The sequence below is a fragment of the Seriola lalandi genome, unplaced genomic scaffold, assembly GCF_002814215.2.
Source record: "Seriola lalandi dorsalis isolate HSWRI2012SDOR001 ecotype SW California unplaced genomic scaffold, Sedor1 jcf7180002054659, whole genome shotgun sequence".
Taxonomy (NCBI): domain Eukaryota; kingdom Metazoa; phylum Chordata; class Actinopteri; order Carangiformes; family Carangidae; genus Seriola; species Seriola lalandi.
The window spans coordinates 320,396-336,580 of NW_019525212.1; the positions used below are offsets into that span (position 1 = coordinate 320,396).

At 41.9% G+C, this 16,185-nt stretch overlaps 1 protein-coding gene across 1 annotated transcript in view; it reads left to right on the top strand.

Moving 5' to 3' along the window:
* znf385b (zinc finger protein 385B) overlaps positions 1–16,185 on the top strand; it is a 56,739-nt gene that overhangs the window by 30,785 nt on the left and 9,769 nt on the right. The window contains exons 5-6 of the mRNA XM_023420863.2: positions 12,931–13,067; positions 13,314–13,424. Coding sequence (XP_023276631.1) covers positions 12,931–13,067; positions 13,314–13,424 — 248 coding nt within the window. The remainder of the gene's footprint in view (positions 1–12,930; positions 13,068–13,313; positions 13,425–16,185) is intronic.

Below are 16,185 nucleotides of genomic sequence, written 5' to 3' on the forward strand. Positions count from 1 at the left end.
TGCTCCACAGAAGATGCACCTCTTCGATTTTAATGCCACCATGGCTTTTCCTCTAGCGCCACCCTCAGGATAAACTTAACTACCACTACTGGTAGGACTGGACGAAGAGCTCAGTCACCAGTATGTTGTTTGTTCATATACAATGTTAGTTTGATTCTGAATTTCTACTGTAGGTGGACATGCTCTGTTTATGTTAGTTTCTACTGTTTTCTACTGAGTCTCAGACTGGAGCTCTCCTGTCTGTTTTCATATTCCTGATTGGTCTGCTGTTTGTGTGTGTGTGTGTGTGTGTGTTCATTTTGGATGAAGAAGGATCTGAATGTGACCTACTTACACACACACACACACATGCACACAGACACACACACACACACACGCTTGTTATGTTAATGTGTGTTTCTCTGCATAATAATAATGCAGTGTGATGTCTAATGCTGCTGTCAGCAGAACCACGCTCAGTCTATGTCTCTCCACCACTCTCCTTCTCCGTGGATAAGGAATGTTTAAGATGCAGATGAAGGTAGTAAGACGGGTTCTCCTCCCCGTAGAGTCACTGGTGTATTAATATCCTGCGTTCTTCCAGCCTTCGTCTCCAGCTGCAGTGATTTCAGCAGCAGTGTTTTCTGCAGTGGGAAACATCCTGTCATTGCACTGTAAGGACGTCCACGGGCGAAACTGGCACCATCAAGGCTGCACATGTACTCACATTCACTCTTTAGTGACATGGGCATGACTCAGGGGAAGGAGGGGGGGGGGAGCTGATGGGCAGTTTCTTTATTCATATTCACACATTTCGGGGGAATACACTTGTTACTGAGAGTGAAATGAGACGCAGAACAGAGCTGGAGTCGGGACCTGGTTCGTCTAGCTTCACATAAGGGCTGGAAGCAGAGGGAAATTTCTAGCCCGACTCTGTGCCAGCCCCTCGAAAGCTCACTAATTAACACGCTGTATCTAGTTTGTTTAACCTGTGCACAAACAGAACAGATGTAAAAATGGCCGTTTGTGGTTTTAGGGGGAGGTGCGTTCTGAAATTAGGACCGCCGTGAAAATGAGATGATGCATCTCAAGGGATTTGCGCTTTAATTAAGTTTGAATAATTAAATTTGAAATAAATTTACATTCATCAACATGTGCCAGTGTCAGTTGCAGTTCGTTGGCAAGATGTTGTGAAGTGGCGTGACAGGTTAACAAATACAGACACGGGGCAGTAAACAGCAGCTCCGTAAGCTGCTGTTTACTTTGCACCTCTGATGGTTAAAAGTAACACTGAAAGCTGAAAACAACGTCCACCATGCGTCTGTCCTTTTTTTGGAGTGACTTTACTCTTGTATTTGTGAATATCAGTGGATCTCCTGGTTTATAGATGGTTTCTATTCCGTCTATAGTTTTCTATCCATCTGTTTTTATGCACATTTCCAATTTTCATTCAAGTGGAAACAGTATTGTCAAAATATTTTTTACACTTCACTGAAATAGAAAACATAATGCAACAAAGTGCAATAGAAATAGATATAAGAATGAATCATGACATGGTGACTTAAATGTCAGCTGCGAAGATAAAAACAACAGATCTGTGTGGATTGATGAGGAGAGCCTTTTGTTTCTCATATCGACACATGAAACAAACAGGAATGTCCTGTTTTCATCTTGTTTCTGGTGATCGTTTAGTTGTTCTGCAGTGGCTGAGCGACACCGATTGGAAAAATTTGCACCACCAGCTTTATGTTGACAAACTATTAATATTCAAGTGACATCCACACGGATGGAAATGCACTTAAATCGCATCTTCTTTTGCAGAGTTTCCCAAAATTTCGGTTACAATCTGCGCTACATTTGGATGGAAACTATAGGCTCTGTATGAAAAGAGGGAAACCCACTGAGCGAGTTACAGCGAAGTAAGTTACTGCCACCAACAAACAACTGGAGCATTTGATATCGCACTTTATTTTTAATGTTTATTACCTGTGAACCAGCTGGTTTTGTGTCCAACACACACACACACACACACACACACACACACACACACTGCTCACTGTGTAACAGGACATGGTGTGAACCGACAACAACTGCTCTCTGATCTCGTCGCACACATACAGACACTCAAAAAGCAGTGACTGCAGCAGGGTAATTTAATCTTTAATCCTCCAATATAATCTGTAAGTAGTGTGTGTGGTCTCTCTCTCTCTCTCTCTCGCTCTCTCTCTCGCTCTCGTCCTTAGGGATAGAGTTTCCTCTCCCTGGAGGAAATGGCAGCAGGGGATTAAGAAGTGACACACACACACACACGCATACAGAAACACACACCTGACGCTGAGGGTTCGGGGGTTCAGATAGCGATGACACATGCCACTCTTGCTCCAGTCACCTGATACACTCGCTCGCTCTCTCTCTCTCGCTCTCTCTCTCTCACACACACAGAGTGAGTGGTGGGTGTGTTTGGCTGTTGCTCTTTGGTTTGTAAAAAAGACGACAGCAGAGTATCACAGACGGAGAGAAATCGGCAGAGTACAGTAGACGACGGAGACGGTTACAGTAGAGTACAGTAGAATCGAATAAATACAGAGAGGGAAAAAGACAAATCTGGAGCGAGATAAAGAAAAAAAGGCGTCTGGTTCAGGTAGGAACCTTTACATCTTCATGGCCATCCTCGCTTTTCCTCATCCTCTTGCCTTCATCACTTCCTGCCGTCTTGTGAGAGAAGTGTTTCTGCTGTCGGTTTCACTTTGACTCCGTTGGTTCGAATCACTTTACAGTCTGATTAACAGAGAAAGCAGATGTTTCTCTGTTTTCTCTGCTGAGTTGGAGGAAGATACCGTGAAGCTGATGATATGCTGATGTTTACATCACAGGAAATACTCTGTCACACAGCCATACTTTATTCACCGGACTCTGACATTAGTTAGAGATTTAAGAATATTGTGTTTTCGTTTTCAAAGAAAACCGGATTTGTTGCTTTGGTAACGCTTTATAATATTACCCACGATTCACTGTGTAATTTTGTCGCATGAATCAAGTCCCAATAGAATACTTTCTACTGGCGCTTAAATGTAAGTCCAGTGGAAGAAAGCAAGACGATGGGGATCGAGGGAGCAGTGACCGGGTACTTCAGAGGAAAGGAGACGTACTTACACTGAAGAGTTATTGTAAACACTGAGGAACGAACAAAACTCAAGTTTGGGAAAGATGCTGTTTACGACCTCGTTTTATTGTGTAATTAAAATGATGATAAAAGGAGAACAGCTACACTTCTCACCGCACGTCTTACTATTACTGTGTAATGTCAAATACATTGTAGTTTCACTCATTGACAAACATTACTGTGATGTGTAGGAGAGATCAAATATTAAAAGGTGGTGCTCAAATTTTACAGCTACACCCACAATCCAGGGATTTATATATGGGCTGCAACTGTTAATTAATCAGCAACTATTTTGATAATTGAACAGTCATTTTATTTTATTTTTTTAAGCAGAAATGTAACATTTTTTCTTGTTTCTACTTGCTCAAATAAGATGATTTGATCGCCACGTTGCCACACTTGACAGTAAAGTGAATATCTTTAGTCAGGCATTTTTCCATATTTATTGCCATTAATATGTTCCCCTGCATTTTATGATTTAAAATAAGCTCACACTGCAGTAACTTGTAATGAGTAGGCGTTGGAAGCAAAACAGTGAACAGCCCTGAAAGGTTTCTCTCTGTCAACTGAGGAGAAAAAACAACATAGTAAAATCATCTAAAGCATATTTGTGTAGGTGGATCACACTGTTCCTACGTTTAAACATCGATAGGAACTAGTAAGTAATTTAATTGGGACCTGATTCATAAAACAAAATTACACTGTAAATTGCAGACTGCGTTATAAAGTGTTGTCATTTCTTTGTATTTGAAAAACTTTTCACAACACAAATATAGAATCTACCTTCTTAAAATGTTCAACTTTATTACATAAATAAATTACATGAAGGAATACACTTGACTGTTCTGACGAATCCCTGAAATAATGATAGTGGCTCCTCTGGGGCTTTTAATCGAGGGTGATGAAGACAGCGAACGCCTCTAAGCTGTTACTGACTCTGACCAGTCTGGGTTTTATTTATATTCAAATATGAATTCCCTTTTCTCACCTGATTGTCTTTTGCTAATATTATATTTGTGAATGGATTTATTCCTTTTAATTGTTCTTCAATAGTTTTGTGTATGTTGATTCTTTGACTTCGTTCTGTGATATTTGCACATTATTATTTTGAGTAGCTCTCATAGCTGTGTGTGTTTCTCAGCTGGAGTTAGAAATCTCTAAAATCATACAAGAAGACACCAACAGTTTAAACAATGAAGCTGCTTTCACACTCAGCCTGTGTGGTGCCGGTCAAACAGAGTGTGGTGTGCGTTCTGGTCAGGTTTGTTTAGGCCGTGTGGAAGCTGTCATTCGACCTCTGGTGTGAGGGACCATTTGAAAAGGAGGGTCTTGGTCTGGTGTGGTTATTTTGGTTTGGTTGATTTGGTCTGGGCCAAAGTTAAAAAAGAAAGATCTGTTGCTGTCTTTCAGTTCTGCTCTGCTTTGACTCACTACAATTGAACCAACGGCTGTAAACATGAAAGGCAACAACTTTACTGCACCTGATGACTCCATTTATCTCCCCTGGTGTCACAAAGAAATCACTGATTGCTGAAGACGATAACTCGGCCTCATATGTTATAATTTGTGACAAAGAATCGTTATCTTCTTTTGTTTTATGTTAACTCTACACACCTCCGCCTTAAATCCTTTCCACTTCCTGATTGGTGCTCATGTGCTGACGTGCATGCATGTTACCATGGTAATCAAATGATTCTGTGTAAATATAGGATACACAGATTGTTTTCTTAGCAGTTCACAGCCAGAACAATGGATTGGAGAATGGATTTAATAGTAGATTTTTCTTCACATACCTACTATTAAAAAATCCTGCGGTTGATACGTTTTGCTTTCGGATGTCAAACGATCCTCATCGGATCTTTTTTTCGGCCGCTCTCAATCCAGTTATTTAATCTGCAGCGGAGTTCAGACAGCAGCTTTCACACCAGCCCAAATGAAGGTGTGAGATAAACTACAACTGTATTTAATCCACATGATGATCATGGGAACTGTCATAATGTGAGCGGGGTGATTATCCCTCATACAATGGAAAGTTAAAAGAAGTTATAACAGAGCCGTGTTGTGTAATTTGGCCTTTCTCTCTGTTTGTCATTATTTATGATAAATAAGCAGTTACAGCTTGTACCACTAATTCTCATGGTAAGCTGTCAGTTAGCACGTTAGCTAGGTTGCTAAGATTGAATCAGAGCATTAAAACTGTCTGTGCCTCGTTTGTGGAGAAGTTTATACTCTGACAGTAAAAGGCTGGGATAAAGTTGGCCACGATTTGTTCCCTCAAAGGTCAGTGCTGTCAGCACGGCTTGCTATTGATCAACACTGTTGTCTGTGTGACAATGGAAGAGGCGTGATGATTAACTGACTTGGTGCCTGCAGGAGGAAATCAAAGCATCTCAGTCATTCAGAAATACACTGAATGACTGAGACACTTTGATATCTGCTTCAACATATTTACACAGACAGACAGACACACACACACACACACACACACACACACACACACACACACACACACACCAGAAGTGCGTTGTGCAGTTGAAAGATGTGTTGTTAATGGCCCACTAGTTGCTGGCGTGCTAGTTTTATTTTAATTACACCTACGTAGCGCCATCTGTGTGTGTGTGTGTGTGTGTTTGTGTGTGTGTGTGTGTGTTTGTGGTCTTGCTACTTTTATATATCTAGCTGAGGTCAGTCTTTAATTGGGTTCATGTGGACAGTCCACCCGATCACACTTTCATCCACCTTTTCTGTCATGTACGACACAGAAAAGCATAAAGTCCTCACTTGTGAGAAGCTGGAACCAGTGGATCTTAAAAAAATGACTAGAGCAGTTATTCAAAATTCTGTCGACCACCTACATAAGTTTTCAATACCACAGATGCTGTTCGTCCGTTTCTGCAACTAAATTAGCCTCATTTGGATTTGCATGCCGGGGTGATTAAATATCAACCACACTTCTTAGTAACCACACCCACTGGCCAAAATGTGGAGGTGGTTTGTGACAGATGACACAGAGCTCTGCAGGTCAGATCAGTTACAGGGTCGTTCTGACAGTACAGCAGGACACTGTGTGAGATTTTCCTCATTACGTCTTCATCACATGAGCTTCCAAGCATTGTGTGTGTGTGTGTGTGTGTGTGTGTGTGTGTGTGTATAAATTTATGTGTGTGCGTATGGGTGTGAATGCCACAGATGACCCTGGCCGCAACCACATCATAAATCTGACCGCTGCGGAGAAAACGAGACTGACCACCAGGAAATGCTACCACTTAAAAAAGGGTTTAGAATCAATTTATAGACCATTTAATCCCAAATGCCGCCGCTGATGTCGGCAAATACTAACCAGGAAAGAAACCCTGATCATTTCAAACATTTGGAACTGTGATATAGTGTGATAATAATTTGAGGCCTGATCACACCAGCATTTAAAAAGGTGAAATGATGTGATTAGTGGATCTGTTCGCGAGGGGCAAAGTAAATCCCCAGTTCAAGTTATTGCACCATCTTGTCATCATCATACACCCACACAGGTGATTCCAGTAGTTTACCTGCTAGTGCTGCGAGTAGTCAAGCTTCTATATATGAACCTCTCTGTGTTGTGACCAGGCCATTACAACAGATTTAAACTGGTCGGCTCCAGTATCAGACTGATGTAAACCAGTTAATTCTAGTTCCAGTAGCAGACTGGTTTGATCCGATAGAGCCAGTTCCAGTGTCAGAGTAGTCTAATCCACTCACGATTAGACTGATCTAAACTGATCAATGGCAGTTTCAGTATCCAGCTGGTCTTAACTGGTCACCTTCCAGTATCAGACTGATCTAAACTGGTCAGTTTTAGCATCAGACAGTTTCAGTATGAAACTGGTCTAAACCAATAGGATTCAGCTGTAGGGGTCAGACTAGTCTCAACCGTTCAGTGCCGGTTCCAGTGTTGGACCGGACTAAGCTGTTTCATCATACTGGTCTAAGCTGTACAGTGCCAGCTCCAGTATTGGACTGGTCAGTTCCAGTTGGGAAACCTTTCACAAGTTCAGTTACTTGTTTCTCTCTACAGATGGAGAAAGGCTCTTTAAAGAAACTCGGGAATACATTTTCCACCAAAAGTCTTTATTTACAACCGCCTTCAACAGATCTTTTGACCAATCACCAGCAGCTTGAAATAAAACCATCTGGCTCGTTGCTTCATTGTTGGCCAGTTCTGATACTGGTTTACATACTTCCCATGTGAAGGCAGCAGCAGATGTGTATCAGTATTTATAGCAGCTTCTTAGAACAGCAACTTACTGTAAGAGAGAAGGGTTAGTGTGTGTGTGTGTGTGTGTGTGTGTGTGTGTGTGTGTGTGTGTGTGTGTGTGTGTGTATATATATGTGCGTGTTGTAACCAGATCTCAGAGGACAGAAGGACAGAATTAAGACGACTCTGTCACCACGCCGTTCATCATACACACACATACTGAAAAATATCTTCAATTCATATAGATCATAAAGGAATCAGGAGTGCGACCCTGCAGACTAAATATAACAGATTTTAGTATGTAGTACATCCACACGAAAAGATTTAAATTATTAAATGAAGAATAGTAAAAAAAATTCCAGCATGCGGATTAAAATCGCCAGATATTTGGGTGTGGTGTTGATGGGCGCTGATACGCTGACACTGGGAAAAAAAGGTCAGACAGTGGTGAGACAGTTTGAGAGACAGGGTTTGTAAAGGCTTAAGGGGTCCTTGAGAGGCTCAAATAGTCCTTCAGGATGTTCCAGGGATCCTTGAGCTGGTTTAAGCCGTCCTTGAGCAGATTCGCAGGGTGCATAAAAAAAGTTTTAATGGTCTTTGAGGTGGTCTCAGGTGTCAGCGAAAAGGTTGTCAGGCTTTAATCATCCCACAATCCAACAATCAAAACGGAAGAGGTTCTCGCTGTTGGGGGGTGGGGGGGGTGGGGGGTGAGTCAATGTTCAGTAGTGGCGTGACATCAGTGCTTTTGGAAGTGTCTTTGAGAAAGTTTCCAGGGTACTTGTGGGAGCTCCAGTAGTCCCTTTGGATGCATCATGAGTTCTTGAGATTGTTGCAAGATAAATCTTGATTGGTTCTTGTGTTGTTGTTGTTGTTGTTGTTGTTGTTGTTGTTGTTGTTGTTATGTGAGTGGTCATCCAAGTGTTTTTTTTAAGGGAGTTTAAATGGCTACAGATGTCAGTGAAGAGGTTGTAAAGGTCAGTGCCTGTCAAACGTTCGAGACCCCCTCGTGCTACAGCTTCCTGATGTCGGAGTTAGCGGTGGCTGTATCCGACAGAACTCCTCAACATAGACAACCGGTACATCCGCTTCAGTGAGAAAGTAAGAAGGATTTGAACGAGTCTCAAGCTCTTTTCTCATACTTGAGACAACTACTTCTGTCGCTTCTCACATGTACAAACAGAGCAACTCTTAGAAATGCCTCAGTGGAAAGGCATGGTGACATTATGTGAAGGCGCTTCGATGGTTCTGCTCTGCTGATCCTTGATGAGGGTCAATCAGCTTCTTTTGTCGTGTTGTTGGTCCTTCAGGAGGTTGTAGGGGTTTTTAAGGTGGTTCGGATTATCCTTGAGTTGGTTGCAGTCATTTTTCAGGAGGTTGTCGGGGTTTGGTGAAAAATAATGGCAGCTGGTGTTGGTGTACTTCAGTTAGTCCTGACCAACTCCACCTTCTGAGTCAGCAGGAAAGCAGCGCGCCTGATCACAAGCCATTGGCCATACACTGTGACGATGTTATGAAGTTTTTTCGACCAGTCGCAGCCACTTCAACACGTATTTTTAGTTATTGAGCAAACTGCACAGTCTATTATGTAAACTAATCTGCTCAAATGTCCTCTAAATCAGTTAAGTGACTCTCCCATATTTCTGCCACAACTGTCACCCACAGATGCCGAGAGGGTCACGTAGTCTACACCCAGCATACCATGAAGTACTAATGCTGACAGTGCTCTCATCTCAGCAGTTAGTGGACAATAATCTAATGTTATTTATTATTTTGCACTAACAGGATATGAGAAAACTGTCAGTCAACCTGACTTCAGAAAGTACAATTACAGTATCTACTAAATACTGCCAATACAATCTGTGACAGACATATTAGGTTAATGATACTTTCCTGCCGCATAGTGGGTCCAAATAATTTCTTCTTTCAATTTACTAGCATTACATCTTCACTGTGATGATACAATAATAAATCTTCAATGTATTATTGAAGGCGAGGCTTTTATTTTGGCAGTTCCACCAAGCTGACACATCACATCATCTTTAAAAATAGACACTAATCTGTATTTACTATCATAAATAATCTTCCAGCTAATAACAGCTGATCCAGACACTGATCTGAGCTGTCGTGTGTCCGGCTACATGTGTTTGATTACAGCGTTGTGTTGTGTCATGTTGTTCTGAACTTAATAAAGAGCTGTCGTGGTAAATACAGACACTGACTCACAGCTCTGCTATATGAGGGCAAACTCAGAGAGCGGCAGCGTGACACACTGCTAATCCACAGCTAGCCTAATGTCAGTCTGAAAACACACACAGCTGCCCAGGCCTGGCCTGGCCTGGCTTGGCCTGGCCTGACCTGGTCTGGTTTTGCTTGGATACTTCTTAAATCAAACCTCTCAATCCATTGTATTTAGATCAGCATTTAAAATTTTCATTCCCATCTGCAAAGGCAAGAACTGGATTTATGACATGTTACAATGGGTTATAAAGGGTTATTGTGTATGTAGATGATGAAAGTGGAATTAGAAAAAGGTTATAAGGAATTTAGAATGAGTTAGAATAGATTATAAGGTATTTAAAGTGGCTTATAGTGCAATCAGAATGGATTATAATGTATTTATTTTAATAGTTTATTTAAGGTTGGCTACAATAGGTTATACTTGCATTAAACTGGGTCATAGTGCCTTTAGAGTGCATTACAATGACCTGTAGTACATTTCCGATGGATTATAATTGGTTGTAAGTCTAGAGTTGGTGATGGTGCGTACAGAGTGGGTTATAGTAAATTAAGACTAGGTTATAGTGTAATTAAAATGTGTTGTAGTGCCTACTGAATGGGTTTGTATGAACTACAAGACATTTAGCATGGGTTAAATGGGTGACATCACCATTAAAATGGGCTAGTTTGGGCTATAGTGGATACAGAATGGGTTACAGTGGGTCATTCAGAATGGGTTGTTTGAAATGGTGTTTAAAATGCTTTAAATGGTTATAAGTGCAATTAAAATTAGAAGGATTTATATTTCATTAAGAATAAGTAACAATGGGTTAAATTTGATTTTGGATTACAGTTAGTGCAATTAAAGTGGGCTAGAATGAGTTTTAGTGCATCTAGAATGGTTGTGAATAAGTTAGTGTCCATTATAAGGCAGGGATGGGAATGACTGATTATAAGACATTTAGAATTGGTTTGGCTGGTTTATAGTTTATTTAAAATGGGATATTGTGGATTTACTTGAGTTCGACAGATGGACAAAACCAATAAGACCAAAACCTCTCCTCCTCCTCCTCCTCCTCCTCCTCCTCCTCCTCCTCCTCCTCCTCCTCTGGCAGGGCTGATTCAGTTGCTCTCAGTGTTTCCACCCACACTCTGTTGTTATGAAATAATTCACTGCAGGGTTTCTATAAGATGTGACTAAAAACGTACACTGACAGAAGAATCACGCTTCTTCTTGGTCAGATCTACTGTATTGTATTCGTGCACACTGCAGATGAACATGTAACACCTCCTCATGCTGTATGTAACTGGGAACAAACAGGTTTCATTTGGGCTCAGACTTCAGATTCGTCACCACTTTTCCTGAACTGGCCCACTGCCCACATGAGTGGCTCAAAAAACAATGTCTTGATTCGACCCTTGGTGGCTTTTAAATGTGTATTGTTAGGCAGTGTTTTATGGTTATGATCGTTCTGTAATTTTTGAATGACGGGACTTGATTTGGTCGCCTTGGCTCTCGTTTTAGGCATCTGAGTAAAAGTAGTTTGTGCCTCTTTAACAAACAGTGAAGGAGAGTTGAGATGTACAGAGCCGCTCTTCCTGGCCCCCGTGGCAACTGGACACATGGACTCATTATCGTAGCCGCTCAATCACCTTCTCTCTCTGTTTTTCTCTCTATATTATTGCCTCTCTGCCTCCAGCAGCTGCAGCTCCATATGTTCTTCATGTTGTTACTGTAAAGTGGATGAGATCAGCTGCTCAGGTCTCCAGGTTGAAACGACATAAACATGAGATAGAGATGGATTTCCTCCATTTGCTCTTCAACGGCTTTGCCAAGAAGAGTCCATGTCACTCAGCACCATCTTTGTTGAGGTTCAAAGCTAAAATGTTTTCTTGTCCAATGGTGTATCTCATATCTCAGTTGCCTCAGTATATGTTCAGTCTCTTCGGCTCAGTATCAAAGTTAAAATTAGATTTTAGTTTAATTCTGTTCAGACAGTAACTATGAGCAGAGTGGGAACCTCATACTTTAACTTCTGAGACATTAATTAAACATGACAATGAACCTTAAAACTGTTATTTGGATAAAAGCCTCTTTTAAATGAATGTAATTTATTATAACTACAGAAGTATCACAAAACTTGTTTTACTTTTATATTAAATCCAATGTTAACATTTCTACAACTAATTCAGCCAAACCCAGCTACATATACACTGTTTTCTTTTTTAGGGTTTCCACTCATTTTCTAGAAATAGAAATATGTGACACGATAGAAAATAGCTGACTTAAGTTCATCTTTACTGATATGATTACAAGCCGAGCTGTGGGGATAACTATCTTTGAACAATGTGTGAAGTGAATGCTCCCAACAAGGTTTTTCCCGATCTTGCCATTTCCCAGACATGGTGTGGAAGCAGCATGAAGGGACACCTTGTTGGGATTGTTAATTATTAAAGTGAAAAGAAGTAAATACGAATCCTGCAGCAAACAGACACAGAAAATGAGCCATCAAATGTTAATGCATGCACACACAAAAGAAAAAAACAATAACTGTGGCATTTGCAAAAGTTACAAAAGTCAGTAGTTAGTAACTCCCTCCTTGCCAAGCGTAGGAGTGGAAATATTCTGCTTTGGGGTTGTTTGGCAGCTAGTGGCACAAAACATAGTATGGTTAGAGAGAAGAATGGATCCCATTCTATCCAGCACGATTCTGGATGTAAATGTCCTCCAGTGAAGAAAGGGACAGTGAAAAGAGGCTGGCTTCTCTAACAGGACAATGATCTAAAGCAGACCTCAAGATTCCACCATCATCTACTTCAAGCAGCACAAGCTGAAGCTTGAGGAACGGCTCCTCACAGTCCCCTGATTTGAACATCACTGAAAATCTGTACATAGCTCTTAAACATGCTGTGTGTGCAAGACAGCCTAAAAATATCTCTTGACTTGAAGTGATCTGCTGCAAGAGCGGGTGAAAATTCCTAAATCAAGAATAGAAAGACTCTTAGCTGTTACACAAAGTGTTTGTGAGCTGTGATATCTGCCAAAAAGGGGGCTGGGGTGTTAAGTGCTGACTTAGTGGAGTGCTGTCGCTGCTTCTGTTCTTCAGTGTCCAGTGAAGAAGCAGAAAGAGGCTCTCTGTAAGAACATTTGAAGAATTAAACAGTTTTTTTGTGACTGAAGTTTTCAAAACCAGCTGCCACATCTTTTCCACGTCTGAATGTTCAGCCATTTTGAAAGGATATAGCGACAATCTAGGAAATAGAGAGCACTCAGATCAATAGTAGTTTCGTCGCTCAGTTATTAGAAAATCAATAATTCAAACTGGTCTTCTCTTTGCAGGAAGTGGGTGTGGTGCAGTAGGCGGGGCGTTGCCGGGGCTGATAGGCGCCACCGGCCCCTCAGTGATGATGAAACCGTTCCTGTCCTTCCCTGTTGAGACGACGTCGCCAGTTGGACTTTTTCCAAACTTCAACACGGTGTGTGTGTGTGTGTGTGTGTGTGTGTGTGTGTGTGTGTGTGTGTGTGTGTGTGTGTGTGTGTGTGTGTGTGTGTGTGTGTGTGTGTGTGTGTGTGTGTGTGTGTGTGTGAAGGACAGTAAAAGTGACAGTGTGTTGTAGCTGTAGGCTCTGTAGACTGACTGTGATAAAGAGACCTGTCACTCTGTCAGCCTCTGTTCATCCTGAGCAGGCCGGCGACCTTTGACCTCTGTGTGTCTCCTGCAGATGGACCCGGTGCAGAAGGCCGTCATCAACCACACATTTGGTGTTACCATGGTGCCCAAGAAGAAACAGGTCATCTCCTGTAACGTTTGTCAACTGAGGTTCAACTCTGATGTAAGTTGTTTATGCCTCAATGATCAGCTTCCTCTAATGTGATTCATCTGCACTTTGGTTCCTGCTGTGATCAAAATGTTTGAAGCAGGTTCAAGGGAACAATCTGACATTTCTGGAAATCCTGGTCTTCCATGAGGAAATGAATGTCAGTTTAATCTCTGTGTGCTTTCAGTTCATAAATGATGAGGTTACTGAACGGGTTCACTGGGCACACCTGAAAAAAAGTCACTGAAAGAAACTCAAAATGAATAAACAAAGAGACACTAAATGACCATAAAAAGACACAAAATGACCACAGAGACACAAACTAACCACAAAGTGACACCCAGTGCATGCAAAGAAACTCAAAATGACTACAAAGAGACAGAAAATGACTACAAAGAGATAATAAACAGCCATAAAGAGACACAAAATGAATATGAAGAGGTGAAAAACACCTGCAAAGAGATGCAAAACAACAACAGATACAATAAACAGACACAGAACGACCATAGAGGGACACAAAATGACAGCGAAGAGACAAAAAAAACCAAAAATAAAATCCATCACATAAGACATCTCTATTCAGTCTGGGGTTCTTGCTCCCATCCATTTACCCTGTTGTCTTATAGTCCGTCCATGAGTACAGTGATAGGTCCAGCATATGTTTGATTTAGCTTGGTACAAATACTAGGAGCAAGGAGAAGCATCAAAAGTGAAAAAATACGTCTTCTCACACCTCCAACGCTGTCTGATTTTAAACAACTCCTGGACCTTCTGTATCTCTGGCTGTGCAGAGATGAAACTGACAAACTCCATGGGAGACAGAGAACAAGTGTTGTTGTTTTTTTTACAAAATAATGGACTGTTCCTTTAACATATTCCTCGGTCGCTTGTTAGATAATAAACCAACATGTTTGCAGAGTAATGTTAGCTCTGTAGCTCACAAATACAAGCTCATTAGCAACTAAGGTCTGGAAAATTAATTAACTGTTTTGAACAATATAACAATGAACAGTTTAACATATAATACATTTAGCTTTCTTGCTAATATTGGCTTAGCTTGCCTTGACTTCACCTTAACTTTCACTTTTGCAGGACCTAGGCTGACAGTTCCTTCTAAGCCAGACTAAAAATGTCCTGGATCTTCCTCTGTACTGCAAACACAACCATGAACGTGGTGTACTGAAGAGGAGTTCCTAAAATGTTGTTATTGTTGTTGTTGTTGTGTTGCTTTAAGGAGATTTCCAGTGGGCTTTTTTAAGTCTGCACAGAGCTACTAAGGAAAATGTTTGTATATGGTGCTTAATGCTGCTAAGTGGTGGAGCTTAGGCTGTGTGATACTTTACAGTGTTTTAGTTTGTTTTTGTGTGTTGGATTATTCTGTCAGGCGTTCACACAACAGCAGGTGTATATAAACAGGTGTAACCCCTACCACTCTATGCTGTGTAAACGACACTCAGCTCATTCACATAATGACTGCTGAGAGGTAACGATCTGCCTCGTTAGTGACACGCCAATCAAACGTGACTTATTTATGAGCTGGTAAAATTATGCATGAGTGAACATGAAAACAGGAATCAGTGCTGAGGAGAGGAGAGGAGTGGAGAGAGAGAGGAGAGAGAGAGAAGAGAGAGAGGAGAGGAGAGGAAGAGGAGAGAAAGGAGAGGAGAGGAGAGAAAGAGGAGAGGAGTGGAGAGAAAGAGGAGAGGAGAGAAAGGAGAGAAAGAGGAGAGAGAGAGGAGAGGAAGAGGAGAGAGAGAGGAGAGAAAGAGGAGAGGAAGAACAGAGAGAGAGGAGAGAAAGAGGAGAGGAAGAACAGAGAGAGAGGAGAGAAAGAGGAGAGAGAGAGGAGAGAGAGAGAAGAGAGAGAGGAGAGGAAGAGGAGAGAAAGGAGAGAGGAGAGAAAGAGGAGAGGAGTGGAGAGAGAGAGAAGAGAGAGAGGAGAGGAGAGGAAGAGGAGAGAAAGGAGAGGAGAGGAGAGAAAGAGGAGAGGAGTGGAGAGAAAGAGGAGAGAAAGAGGAGGGAGGAGAGAAAGAGGAGAGAGAGAGGAGAGAAAGAGGAGAGAGAGAGGAAGAGGAAGAGGAGAGAGAGAGGAGAGGAAGAGGAGAGGAAGAACAGAGAGAGAGGAGAGAAAGAGGAGAGGAAGAACAGAGAGAGGAGAGAAAGAGGAGAGAGAGAGGAGAGGAGTGGAGAGGAAGAGGAGAGGAGAGAGAGAGGAGAGGAGTGGAGAGGAAGAGGAGAGAGAGAGGAGAGAAAGAGGAGAGGAGTGGAGAGAAAGAGGAGAGGAGAGAAAGGAGAGAAAGAGGAGAGAGAGAGGAGAGGAAGAGGAGAGAGAGAGGAGAGGAGTGGAGAGGAGAGGAGAGAGAGAGGAGAGAAAGAGGAGAGGAGTGGAGAGGAGAGGAGAGAGAGGAGAGAAAGAGGAGAGGAGAGGAGTGGAGAGGAAGAGGAGAGAGAGGGGAGTATTAACTCAGTCTAATAAGCTGGGTAAAAGTTGAGTCATGATGTTTTCAGACAGTCACATGAGGACACTGTTAACATGGTTTTGTTACAGTGTAGTGACACACTGCTGCCCAGGGCTCATTACACTGTGGTGACACCTAACATGAACGGGTTTTTACAGTGTAGAGATCATCTGTTTATCTGGACTGTTCAGACTACATCACTATTGAGGCTCCACAGTTCAAGTACATATAAACCCCCCCCCCACACACACACACACACACACACACACACACACACACACACACACACACACACACACACACACACACAGGCGTAA